The sequence below is a fragment of the Siniperca chuatsi genome, linkage group LG10 (assembly GCF_020085105.1).
Source record: "Siniperca chuatsi isolate FFG_IHB_CAS linkage group LG10, ASM2008510v1, whole genome shotgun sequence".
NCBI lineage: Eukaryota > Metazoa > Chordata > Actinopteri > Centrarchiformes > Sinipercidae > Siniperca > Siniperca chuatsi.
The window spans coordinates 22,352,154-22,366,380 of NC_058051.1; the positions used below are offsets into that span (position 1 = coordinate 22,352,154).

Consider the following 14,227-nt stretch of genomic DNA (forward strand, 5'->3'; position numbering starts at 1 on the left):
TGATTTTATCTCCTGCCAGTAGAGAAGGTGTGTTGTTTAATGACTTGAAATATTGGATGCTGCACTCGATAATGGAGGTATTTTCTTTCTGTTGTTTATAGCCTTTTCATTATTTACTTCATAGCTCAAACAGACAGGAATACTTGGGAGAGTTAGAAGACATAATACCGTAAAGGCTCCTGGGCTGGATTTTAATCCAGACCAAAGTGTGCACCTTAGTAAAGAGACAAGCCCAGGATAAGTAAAAGTCCTGCATTGAAAATGTCACTTACGTAAAAAATACAATATTTGCCAGAAGTAAAAAATGGTGTGAAATGGAAATACTCAAGGTATAAGTATCTCAAGTTTTTCTCACATACAATACTTGAGTAAATTTACTTAGTTATATCCGACCACTGGTATTTCCCCAGCAAGCATTGATTTGGTGACTTGTGGATCAAAAAATGTCAAACTTCTGGGTTAAAAGCATGCTAAATTTGGTTTAAATGTGGTTACATATAACTATTGTATCAATTTCAATAGTATTTCAATGACTATAATTTAGTGTGAAGTGGATCATAACTACATATTAAAATATGTTGTTGAAACAACACTTATATGTAACCCGGATGTCTAAAAACATGTCAACCAGATTTTACCCATTTTAACCTCCACATCCACAAGTTTTGTTGACGTGCAAATCACCAAATAATTGCTTACTGGGTTTATCATCTACTGTAAGTCAGTTACTCACCATAATTCCTGTTATAATTTCACTAAAAGTAGTTTTATTAACCTCATTCTGGCACCCTTTTTCCTCTGTACCACTGGATCAGTCCTATTTTTCTGCCAAATCTAAAGTGGTTCCTGTAGATAAAAACACAAACAGGACAGAGGAAGACGAATGAACATGAAACCTTAACAACCTCATACAAATTTAAGCTGTTCAGTCACTTAGCAAACTTTGATTAAAATAAAACACTCACACATTTAAAGGTCCTTTCCTTTGGTTTTAATAAAACAATACTGTAATAGACTCACATCGAATCTGACTACAAATCAAGTCTACACGGAAACAACACCTCCCTGGAAAGTTACAACTCTTCCAGGATTGAGGGAAGTTTACTAGTAACCTGCTACATATCTGTTCTGTGCTACATCCATTAAATTTGAATCACTCGTGTGACAGTCATAATCTCTTTATATTCGAGTGCATTAGTGCTGAACAATGCACAGATCTGACCCCTCAATGATAAGTAATAAAAGGATTTATTAAATTCACTGAGCTAAGAAGCCACATATCGCATGTGCTTGGTCAAAGTTCTTTAAGGCTTTTTTAATATAAAAGTATAATGACATCTTCTAGCTATGGCATGAAAAAGTGTGTGTTTTGTCTAATGCAGGAGCAGAGTCCACTGAGGATCATTAACATACCTTCACTGAACAGGTATACAGTCATTAATAAGCACTATGTCCAAAATACTTATTTTACTTATGTTAAAATTGTAGACTAAAAGCCCAACTGTTTACATCTTTACATAGCACTCATGCATTCACATTGTGTGCTATACATTCTCTTTAGCATGCACTGCACTTTGGCTTACATGCGAGGAAAACAGCAGAATCACTAACATAAATAATGTCATGGTAAAAGAGGATAAGAAATCTCATCCTTGCTTAACAAATACAATTAATTTCAATAGCCACAACAGACAACTTATTTGTTTAACAGAATCAGTGTCTTCTGACATGCACAAAAAAGGTGTAACACAAAATACAGTGTCATTCAAAATACTGTTTACACTTTGTGCAAACACTCGCCCTTACTTTAGAGTTCTTTACACGGACCTTCTCCTTGAACGAGGGAACTCCCGGAAGCTATGCCCAGGTGAGAGCGTGCTTCCTGGGGAAGAGAGTGCAGTGTTGTCCCTGGAACCTGGTGAACAGCCCTGGATCTTATAGGAGACTGAGTTGTAGTAAACAGAATTGATATGGCAGCCGTGGTGTTCACTGTGGGACATAAGAGGACTATCACAAATCCCTAAGCGGTAGCACACACAGGAGCAGAGGGAGCTGAGGCTGGACTCCGGCCTGCGTCTGCCTGCCTTGATCTGAAAATGCAGCCTGTGTCTGCAGGGGCTTCTTTGTCTCTCCTGATCCTCCACTGGGGAAGCAATGAGGTTGGTGCGGCTGGTTCCTTCCTCCATCGGGAGGAAGAGCGCACTGTGGTTGCGACTGTGCGCCACATTGCTCCTGTTCCTCTCTCTGTGGATGTCTCTGCTCTGTTCCCCTACAACATGGAGATCCAGAGCCCCATCCAAAAGGCCTCTGTCCCTCTTCAGTGACGCTCTCTCTTGAGCATCTCTCCTCTCATCCTCAGTGTTCATGGTGAGGAAGCGAAGCACCACCAAGTTCAGGAAGGCTCCAATAACAGTTAGTCCCACCAGGATGTACATGAAGCTGAACGCCACATAGGGCGTTTTTTCCTGGAGGTCCTCCTTTTTCTGCAGGGCCACAAAGTCCCCAAAGCCAATAGTGGTGAGTGTGATGAAGCAGTAGTAGTAAGCATGGAAGAAGCTCCATCTTTCAAAGTGGGAAAAGGCTGCAGCCCCGACACACAGCGTTCCAATGCAGGACAGGAAGCCCACCAGGACCATGTTCTCCATGGACACCTCAGTGTGTCGAAAGCCCAGGCACTGCTTCATCTTATGTAGAAGGTAGCGGACAAATGTGTTCATCCTTTCTCCCAGGCTCTGGAACATGACCAAAGTCAGAGGAATGCCCAGTACAGCGTAGAACATGCAGAAGACCTTTCCTGCATCTGTGCCCGGTGCTGCATGTCCATAACCTTAATGCGAGAGATGGAAATGAGAGGAACATTGTGATGCATACTGTAGCAACGCTTGGATGGTAAAACATGGACCAATTGTCTGTTAGTCAATTAGTCTGTAATTAAAACTAGAATTACATGTTGCATTCATATAGAAAAATATAAAATGCCACAGTAAATTATACAGCAACACAGTAAAACATTATCAATCATCTCGAAAGATAGAAGCATTACAGTAACTTACCAATGGTGGTGATGACTGTTATGGCAAAGTAAAAAGAGCCAGCAAATTTCCACTGTCTCCCGGCGCGGTGGGGCTCAGCTTGCAGCACCACTCGCTCGATTTCGCGGTAGTCGTCCTCGGAGAAGCGGTACTTCTTCTTCATCTCGTTGCGCTTCTGCTCCAAGATGCGTCTGCGGGAGCTCTCCGACTCGGACTCCAGAGCGTCAAACACCGCGGCGCCGACCAGCAAGTAGGAGAACATGCAGAGGATTAGCGACAGCGTCCGGACGTTTTGCTTCTTCATCCTCGGTCTCGGCATGAAAGTCGGGAGCAGATAGGCACAGTTACAGGTGGTACTGTTCTTCAGCGTGTACTCCACATTGGTGTTGCAGCCTGTTGCGTGAAACGTAGTAGCAGGAGAGGCGTGTAGGAGAATAAAACCTGGAAATATATGTTACCAGGTTCAGATTTCTTGTTTATGTAAAAACGCGCATATCCTGCTGTGCGCGTTGAGAGCGATCGATGCTCTCGACACGGTCATCTGTTTAAGCAAGTGGCCTCGGCTTGCCTCTTCGCATGCGCAAACCGGTCACCAATAAAAAGCAGTGTAATATAACATATCTTTAAGACACATATTAAGATGTGGCACCAATGTTCAGTCTTATCACAGCAAGTGCAACAAGTGAGGTCCTGACCCTGCAGATACCAATCTAAAATGAGGGGGTTCAGCACCATGGACAGCAACCAGTGAGATTTCACATTTGAACTGGCCTCGTGACTGCGCATCCAAGGTGGAGACATCCAGAGGCTGAGGGTTTAGGCAGTAGCACACACCATTGGGTCTGGAGCTCAAGTAACTAATGCTCAGGTAACATGCTGAAAGCTAAATACAGTTGATTTATTATAGTTAGTGGTAATTGCACAAGAGACAAAACACCAAAACGTCAATGGATAAAAAAAATGATTGGGTTGGTGACATTAGAAATAACTAAATATTGTGGCCAATTGTCAAAGATATCAACTCAACTCCTTCACCCCAGCATAAATAATGAACATGTAAAATGTGTGATGATGTCCAATTCTGTGGTCATTGCATAGAAACAAAGACAATTTTAGTTGAAATCTTGTAATGATGTCATCCCATGTAAATGAAAACCCTTTGACAGCTTCAAAATAATAACATTATAATGATAATAAAGTAATAATCATGTTATCAAGGGAAAAAAATCAAGTGAACTTTTTTTTAATCAAATAGGCCTACCAATATACAATCCCAATATACATATTAATACACACATTTACAGTATATATACCTACACACATATGCATATAAATACATGTTAACAAGCCAATCCATAAAAGTGGTTTTACTGATTTTGTTAGTCTGAGTTCCTTTGGCAACAGTTACGGTGTCCTAGCAGCTAATAGATACACATTTACTGGTCTGTTTCCTTGGATCATGACGTCAATGTTGGTCATTTTGAAAACATGTTGATGATTTAATTTTCATGGACACCTGTGTGTGTTTGTGTGTGTGCACATTAGAGAACTGATGCATGCATGTACAGCGGCTAAATTAACGACATTGCTACACTAGATGCTTCTGGAAAACCTACTGTAGGCGACGCTGGTTGCCATGGTTACTTATACCAGAAGCACAGACTTGGACTGTCAGTGAGGTTGGAGCTGATATGTTAAGCGTAATGATCCAGGCCCTCTTTCGATGAATTATGTTGTCACTGCATCACAACGTCAAGCATCATTATTTAGGCTGGATCTTTCTAGTGAAACATGGACAGAAAGAAAAGAAATATCACACAGTTGTGGCAGATAAAAACTGAATAGAAGCATTCTCCTTATGTCACAGTAGGTATTAGAAGCACCAACAGTGTATTGCAGTTAGGTTACTGTGTGTTCTTTTGTTCCTCTTAAACAGAGCAACCTGCTCTTGGTGGCCCTGTTTTTGTGTTAAGTGGCTAAATCAGCACACTTACATCCCTGTTGTGATTCAAACCAGCTCTCCATAAATCAATTACATCTCAGCTGATAAGAGAGGAACCTGAAGCCCTAATAGCCACCCATCAATCCACACAGCTTGTATTCGCATCCTTTTCAAAGCCCAAGGACCTGGAACAAAGTGAGGAGGCCCATTAATCCCCATTGGGCCTGGGATTAAGGATAAGTATTTAGACTCAAAGAGATGCGTCATTGATTTAGTTCTGAGCTCTCTGTTCTCTGCTCTCAGGTACATTTCATTATCACACACACATATATTACCATGGCACTCATTTCAAGAAACAATGAAAACAAATGAAGTGGATTATGGAAATGTCATCCATTGTCCGCTTTCTCGCTCATAATGCCTCTTCCTTTTTTTCCGATATTATTTTTATTATATTAAATTTGCGTTTTTATACAAATTTTATACATGTTCACAGAACTGCTTCTATTGCTTATACAGTGTTATCATCAACATCCGTTACATTGCTATTATCTTTGTCAGGTTTGCTGATAGACAGCTGGAGAATTAGTAGAAGAATTCTGTTGGGAGGAATTTGTGAAGATACAGTAATATAGAAACATGTTTTTTTTTTAGCTCTTACCTTTTCCTAATGCTCATTATGCTGCTCACCTGGAAAACAATCCTATTTTATTTTTTTACTCCTATCTTATCACATTAAAGACTGTCCACAAAAGGCATTTGTCAATTTTGTATCTCATGAAATCAAAAAGAACTCCTCAGTGTCTGTAGTGATGCTGACAACATGCACATGGTACAAAACCATTTTAAAGATGCACATGCCATCATGCTGAGAAAAGAGGACCTTGTGCCTGAAGACGCATTTCTCTACTAAATAAAACCCATCTGCCAATTCTGCAGGAAAGAAAATGCAAATCTGGCAAAATCCTGGAGGACGGCTTATAAAAATTAAGCTCCACTGTAAAAGCCAAACTTTTAGAATGGAAAGGGGGTCTTTAGCAGGGAACGGCAGCTGTGCTTTGACAAGGATAGGAGAAAATTACAGATACCTGACAATAGAGGAGTGCAGGATGGATAGGAAGCAGCTTGATACATAGAGAGGATTTGTGTGTAGACAAACCTGTTGTCAGAGCAGCCACTGAAAAGAGGACGAGGACCTGAAGAAACAAAGATATGGACAGTTGTGAATTTAACTGTAAGGGCTTTAATCAAGATACTGATCTGCTACCTTACTTTTGCAGTTTACGAGATAATAGGCTGAAGTGCTGCATCCCAATTTGATAAAGGAATATTACAATAATCAGTGATTTCCTTGCTGACATATGTGAATCTTTTTCTAGTTATCATCACATTCCTTTATGTGTACCATTAAATATGTACATTATGAGCATGTATGAAGAGATTACTGAAGGATATTGATACACCCATAACTTTTAAACCGAACATAAATTTAAAATTAAACATCAAACGAAATATCTGAGAGTGGTTCCAGAGTTGCCATCTGAACTTCATTGAACAAAAACTCGAAAGAAGCCGGATGACTGGAAGTTATACTGAGCAGCAATACACAAAAGTAAGAGAAGCAACGAAAAGTTTGACAGTTAGAGGATAACAGGGATGAGGCTTTGGTGTCACCGTAAGCAAATAGCAAATACATTGTCAAGAAGAGGCACGAAAATGTGCCACAGCCTCAAACCAAAGTACGATATAGAAATGTGTAAGAAGAGAAAAAGCGATTCAATCTTTTTAAAATAGCAACTGAATCAGTTTAATACTCTCAAACATTATTCTAGAAAAATTGGTGAGGTTGTTTTGCCAACTACTGTTTCCAAACTCAAAAACGAACTTTAAAGTTTTTAAGTTTTTAAACAGATAGGTAACATACGCAAAGAATCACAATTACAGGTATTTTTACATGTAAGTATGGCAACAATAGGGCCAAAACAAATGGGGTAAATACAGCTACAGTACAGAGACATAGATCATAGATGCAATGCTCAGTCCTTGTTGAATGAATTCTAATACAGAATATCAATCAAAATATGTTAATGAATTTGCATTCATGCCCAAATTTAAACAAGTACTGTAGTGACATAAGTTGGACATATACTGCACGCTTTCTGGATGTAAATTCAATCTCTTCAGAAAAATGTGCACCGTAAGCATGACGAGAGACCATAAACATGTTTTTCCTGTCAGTGCAGAAAAGTAGTTGCCTTCATCTACAGAGGAGAACATATTAGGTAAGACGGCGCAATATTAGACAAGTAAGAGTAAGGATTATCCCCGCAGATCTGTCACTGACAGACTGGCTGAGTTATATTTGGTGCTGTGGTACACCCAGAGGCCTGTCTACTTTGTACTGTATACGAGGAAGACCAGATATTAGTCGCTCTCTGTGAATAGCTTTGAATGTTCCCCTTTGTATTTGTTAATTCTTCCGTAAAATAAAGTCCAGACCACTTTCTGTTTTTGCAATTCATTGAACAGAAAAGACGATTGTTTCCTTTCATGTTTGCTTTGTCAGCAAATACTTCTTCAGCAGTTTATCTGATTGTGTCACAGAAGAAGAAATTGCATTCTATTGATTCACATTTTTATTTGGTCATATACCAAATGAAATGGAAGCAAAACACAATCATGGTAATACCACTGGAGGGTTTTTTTTCACAGAAGTTGGCCTTCACAGACTAATGTTGCTCAAAAAACTGTTCTAGCTTTATTTCCTTTGTGTTAGATGAATTGTAAGAACAGCGAAAAGTCCAAATGACAGCGACATCCACATCACAGAGGAGTTAGGTATATGTATGACTCCCAGCTTCTCGTGATATGGTCCAATAACTCAGCATGCAAACTAGCTCATTTGAAGCACGCAGGAGGCCTTAAGTGACCACTGATGGCTTTCACATTGTCGCTTCACACAGATAATCTCGACTGCTGTTTATGCTCATTTCATTCAACTCATACAATCAGTTTTTAATACACAAAGTAATTCAGTGACCACATTTACTAGAAAGTATAAACACATTTGTATGATTATCATAATCATAGTGAGGTTATAATTGAAGTAAGCAGTTAATGCACTTTATTTATTGATGCATAAATGTGTACATCACTTTAATGTTGCAGCTGGTAACGATGGGGCTAATTTTAATCACTTTATATACTGCTGGGTAGCTTTTACTTAAGTAAATGTAGGCTACGTAGTTACTTTCCACCACTGGTTAGGTTAGCTAATCAAATATTTCCCATTCTAAACTTTATACTAATTTTTAAACAAACATTTTTCTCCCATGTAAGTCAATCTTACATTCACAAAGAATAGGCAGTTAAGTTTAATGCATTGTTTGGCCTCTTAAAACTGTTATAGTTACAATGTGTTACAGCTTGTGATGCTACAGTGACTTTCTGTTTACATAGTTGATTGCTTTTGATTGGACGGCACTACAGATGTTTCCTAACAACCAATTTCAAAGTCTTTACTGGTTTAGGTTTAGTGAACAAGTTTCAGATTAGTAGTAACTAAGAATTTAGGAAGAACTTTACACACAAACCTAGCCATAAATGAATGAATAACTGGTGCAACCCAATCCTGGTGAGCAGGATTCCCCCATATGACCCTCAACTCCACCCACCAGGGTCCTGCAGGGATAAACTACAGGAAGCAGGAAAGTCATTTATAACGGGGAGGTAGAGTTGTAAACTAGCCCTAAATTCCTGTCAAATCCACTACAAACACAGCCAGACTGGGTTGACATAATAATTATAATCTCTGTTTATATTAACAAATATTTCCATCTGTTTTGAACTCACTGAGAATAAGGCAATAAGGAATTCATTTCATAAAGAAAAGGCACAAAAATAGCAAAAGCAAATACTGGATGCCTGCAGAGCCCTCTGGTTTCCACAGTAACTAAAACCAAAAATAGAAACCCACACCAGCGGCCACTGAGCATTCAAGCCCCGGTGATAATACACAATTCTATTTTTACCTTCTAATAGGGAAATATTCCATGTATGTATTCATCTGTCCAATTACTGAAAAGATAGACATCATGATCCAATTATATGTTGACAGCTCTGACTCCTTCTATGTGCTGCTGGTACTTACAGTACTGAATGCAATTTATGATACAGTAATATTACACATGTGTAAGACACTTCTAATGAGAACTCAGACTGGATTACTAGATAAATTGGACTGAACTGTGAGTTTGTGTGTGAATGGTTGCAGTGTTGCTAAAGGTCGTAACATAGAAATGGTTTTATGTTAATGACATAAACTCAGATGGTCAATATACAAACATGCTTGTGTCACAGTGTTCACTTGTGTTATGTTATTATTATTGTGACATTCAAATAATAAGCATTGAATGTGATCTGTTTTCAAATGTGGCTCATAGCTGTCCCTTTGCTTTCACGACAGCCTCAACAAAAATATCCAATATTTATCATTTTTTGTATTAACTTTCTGGGCATATTTAATGAATTTTAAATGTAACTTGCCCAGTGCATATATTTTTCCAACCTTGACGCTCTTGAACGCCAATCTTAAATGATTAGTGGATTAATCGACTAATTGATCCACAAAAAATGTTTGTTGAGATATTTTTTCAAGCAAAAACATCAAACATTCTCTTGTTTCAGCTTCTCCAATGACAGGATTCGCTGCTTTACTTTGTCTCATGTAGCAGTAAAATCATTAACTTTGAGTTTTTGCCTGCTGGTCAAGCAAAACAAGAAATTTGAAGACATCACATTTTTCACTTTTTTCTGACATTTTATAAAGAAAACTATTAATTGAGTAATCAACAAAACAACTTTTATTCATTATGATCCCCAGATATTTTATATTTTCCCCAGATAATTTTAAATAATGACCTGTCACCTTGAAGAGATAAGGGCAGCAAACACAGATTCTTCTTTTGAATCCCACTTTTGAAAATTAGTTTTTAGGTGATTCTGTTTTGCTCTCTTTGCTTGCTTACAATCTAATTGTGTTTTAATGTTTTGTTTTCATTATTAAAAGCACACGATCATCATCAACGTAATCATAGTTGCCCATAGCCCTACGTGCATCAGCAGCCTTAATGGTATGTCATTTTAAATTGCCTCTTAATGCACAAGTTTTCTGTGATCTGAGTTTTCATAATCTACAACATTATTTCATTATCCTTTGATATGATACAGATATGTAAATACAATGATTTAGTAGCAGAGTTGCTGGATTTCTGAATTTTCTGTAATATTTAGACCTATATAACTTAAATGTTAAAATATTGACAGATTTCTCAGATCTGGATCTTCATCAAAATCAAAAAGCCGCAGGCCATTGGCACATCTGTCCTACAAATTTTAGTCAGAGACAGACAAACATATCCATCAAAATATTTAGGAAAATTAATATTTTATTTTATTTCATATATTGGCTATTATACAGTTGGCTACATCATAACATCAATATGTTGTTAGGTCATAGTGAGGATATGGTCTTTTAGGAGCGTTACTGTTGTTTTTCGTTACATAACAGTGAAGTGAAACTGTTTTCCTGTACCTAAGATAAGCTGCCTGACTCATGTCAGCTGGTTTGTAGTTTTTTTTCACCACCATCAACCAACACAGAACGTGTGCTGCCTTCCAGCTGTGTCGGAAAATCGACAAATTTATTAGAAAGCACATTAACAACCTCATTAAGTGCCAATCATCACCGCACTGGAGTGAAATTTATATAATAACAGTTGTCGGGAGAGGGCGTTTAAGCCAAAAATAAAGAAATGGCTTCCGGAGGTCAACTGATGATGAACTCAGAATTAATAACGTGGTCCCTTTTCGTCCTTATCTTAAACTGTTACTGCTACATGGTGATCCCGTGAGGCAGCAACTCAGCATTACTGGTGTAGTGTTTTTTACTCTTAAACCTGAATCGCCACCCCAAAAAAGCTGTTTTTAAAGACTAACTTGGTTTCCGATTTAAGTAATGGCAAACAGAAAAGTGTGTCAAGTTATGTGAAGTTGGTATAATTGCTACTTAGAGGGAGCACTTGAAGGCAGCATCAGTACTGCAGCCGCCAACGGTGCCGCTGTGTCTGACGATGGTAGACTGGAAAGAAGGATGGTCAGGGCTGTCCCCGTCTAACCTGAACATGAATGTGTGATTTGATTCGTGCCCGTTTATAGCACTAAACCAGGTTACACGTTTATTTAGCTTTAGCTAGTTATACAAGGTTTTTTTTTCTTTTCAAAAATGGAGGACGACTGTGTTTGTGAGTACGACTCGACCTGGGACACAGAGAGTGATGGAGACGACCCGGCCGGAGACAGCCAAACCCGTCGGTCATGTCAAGACAAAAACAAATCTGGCTGGACTTTAAATGTACGCGCTTTCATTATTACTCAGCCAAAACCATAACTTATCTAAATCTTATCATGTCGTGAGATATGTTGACTTGTAACTCATTGCTTTTGCACCCGGCCAGGCGTTTGACTGGAAAGCTAACGATAGCTTTATGCCTGTCTGCTGCAGGCTTGCTAACTAGCCTAGCTAGCCGCTGACGTTAGCTTACTTTAGGGGTTATAGGTCGCTGGCGTTACGTTTAAAAAATATGTTGGGTTGCTTACATTGATTAGTATGCATAGCTTGTAATTCAGAGTTAAAATGAACATTTTAAATTGTGTTAAACCCTTTTGCGGAAGTCGAAATGGATTAGCTTGGCCTTACATAGGTTAACTTGTATAACGTTAAGCCAGCTTTCTACTGTTAACTGTAAACTTTATGGCATCATTAGTAATGATAATACGACATGTAGTAGTAGTAGTTGTTGTGAATTAGGATGCATCGACTCTAATAATGTTACGCCCCCGCAATTTATATAACGATGAGACATTTGATGCAGGTTAATTTCACTTTCACTTTTATTTGCAGTGGCATCATACGCCCAGAAACATGAGGGCAGCAAAGGACATGCAGAACTACAGAAGAGGCTATCCAGTAAGTAACAGCGAAATTAATCTAACAAAAAGCATCTTGTCCATCACAACTGAGAGGAGTCAAATTAATGTTGTTGGGGTTTTTTGACAGAATCTTACAGATGACGAGTGCTCAGAAGACAAAATGAACAATTTGCAGTTTTATCTCAATAAATTTCCCTCTGCTCCTGATGGTAAGATATTTAGACTTTCTTACAAGATATTTTAAGGTGTTTGGGAAAGTCTGTGTGTAGTGACTTGATGCTTTCTTTATCATTTGGCACAGATGTCTACATTGAGTCATTTCTTAAGGAATGGAAAAATGACTACAAAAGACTGGAGAGAGTTCACTCATACATTCAGTGGTATGTATTGTTTGCGCCTCGTGGTGTATGTTTTGGCTGTGTCCAGTCTAAGGTTGCAAAGCTAAAGTCATCTTATTCTGGTGACCTTGTAGTTGGAAGCATATTACTCTTGATTAGCAAAATCTGTGCTCAAAGATCTGCTGTATTGCTAATGTCTGCCACACCATTTTTGTGGAGGAGGGTTGAATGAAAAGCATTGCAAAACAAGCAACTGCCAGTAAAAAGTCAGTAGTTTGTTACCTGCTTTTAAATCACTTTTAGCAATATAAAACTTAAGTGCTTCACTTAAGCTGTTTATTCCAAATGAAAAGATCAGGGTACAAAATGACCCTTTTCATGCTACTGGTTTGATAGATTTATGAATGATCTCTCCACATTTATTTTTCAAAATGTAGAAATGAACCCCATAATCCATGTGGTTGCTTACTTTCCATCTGCCTAATCTTGTCTCAGTCGTCACTTATACAGATTTGACAAAAGTAAAACAATGATTAAGTTTACACTAAATTCCAGTGATACCCAAACATATATCATGTTGACATTGTTCAGCTTTGATTGCTGATTCATAGGGCTTCAGAGTTGTATGTGGTGTTTTTATGGGATGAAGCACCAAGAGTGCATTATGTTGTGGTTACGAACAGTTGCAGCGACAGCTGACATAATCTTCATTGAATTAGAGTATAGATCCATTAGATGCTTATTGGATTTGTGTTGTTTCTTTCTTGAATCCTCTGCCATTGTAAGGCTGTTTCCACTGCGAGAGCCGGGGGTTAATTACATGGCTTCAGAACTCACCAAGAAGGAAATTGAGGTAAGTGTATCATAGGAAACAAGTCTTTAAATAAACACTCTACCAAACAGTTTATTGTGCCGAATTTGGCTTGTAATTTCTGGAACAACTTAAAGCAACACAAACAAAATGTATTCAACCATTTACGTTACAGACATACAGAATCATTGAATGTGTCTTTCAGATGCTTTGGCTAGAGATGCATGATATTAGAAAGGCTCCAAACGCCATGTTGATTTCAACCAAAAAATTGGAACAGCTGCCATAGTTTCTCTAAAAATCAGTCATCGCTTTAGTGATAAATTCTTTCCAAAACAAAGTAAAGATGGTGAAAGCATTGGTGTTGTGGTGGTCTAGTGGTTTAAAACACTTACACCTTTGTAGCATGTCATCCTTCCTCTCTGTCCTCTCATTTCCTGTCACCTTTCTACTGTACATTATAAAAATTAAACCAAAACCTATTTAAACAGAGGTTGAAAGCTGCATATCTGGTGAAACTATTTATTGGAAATATTGCATTGTATTATGTAAATATTTTTTCCCACATCAATGGCATTAGTCTCAATAAAAACCTCTTCCACATTCAAAATTAATTTTTAACATCCTCAGGTGGTCTAATTATGTCATCTGTTATATAGAGAAAATATTTTAATGTTTTTGGAAACTGTTCCAAAACATTCAGCTCTTTATTTCATATCCTATTCACAGATAGGCACAAGATAATTACTTGTTTTTTAACCCATAACTGTATCAATAGCTGGCCAGCTAGAAATGCAAACCTACTGGATACCCTTAACATATTTAAAATCGTGTATTTATTTACATTTTTGATGTTACTGTCCGTGTGATCATAATAGTTGTGGAAATGTACTACATTTTGTTTTTTATATTTTTGCCTCCACTGTATATGCTCACCAGGCCTTCAAAAAGAATGAGGACGCCAAAAGGAGACTAGTCGAGTCCTACGAACTCATGTTGGGCTTCTATGGCATCCGTTTGGTCAACAAAGAGACTGGTGAAGTGAAACGAGCAGAAAACTGGAAGGAGCGATTTGGAAACCTGGAGCGGTGATTATTAACATATTGTCATGTAA

General features: G+C 38.2%; 2 protein-coding genes across 2 annotated transcripts in view; one reads left to right on the top strand and one right to left on the bottom strand.

Annotated features, from left to right (window-relative positions):
- The window catches only part of kcnk15 (potassium channel, subfamily K, member 15), a 19,075-nt gene continuing 4,848 nt past the window's right edge, over positions 1–14,227 (bottom strand). The window contains exons 2-4 of the mRNA XM_044212525.1: positions 3,054–3,473; positions 1,807–2,827; positions 1–846 (exon numbers count right to left, since the gene is read on the bottom strand). Coding sequence (XP_044068460.1) covers positions 1,818–2,827; positions 3,054–3,473 — 1,430 coding nt within the window. The 3' untranslated portion in view covers positions 1–846; positions 1,807–1,817. The remainder of the gene's footprint in view (positions 847–1,806; positions 2,828–3,053; positions 3,474–14,227) is intronic.
- ogfr (opioid growth factor receptor) overlaps positions 10,951–14,227 on the top strand; it is a 6,830-nt gene continuing 3,553 nt past the window's right edge. Inside the window, exons 1-6 of the mRNA XM_044212524.1 lie at positions 10,951–11,386; positions 11,936–12,001; positions 12,092–12,173; positions 12,266–12,344; positions 13,089–13,155; positions 14,053–14,201. Coding sequence (XP_044068459.1) covers positions 11,258–11,386; positions 11,936–12,001; positions 12,092–12,173; positions 12,266–12,344; positions 13,089–13,155; positions 14,053–14,201 — 572 coding nt within the window. The 5' untranslated portion in view covers positions 10,951–11,257. The remainder of the gene's footprint in view (positions 11,387–11,935; positions 12,002–12,091; positions 12,174–12,265; positions 12,345–13,088; positions 13,156–14,052; positions 14,202–14,227) is intronic.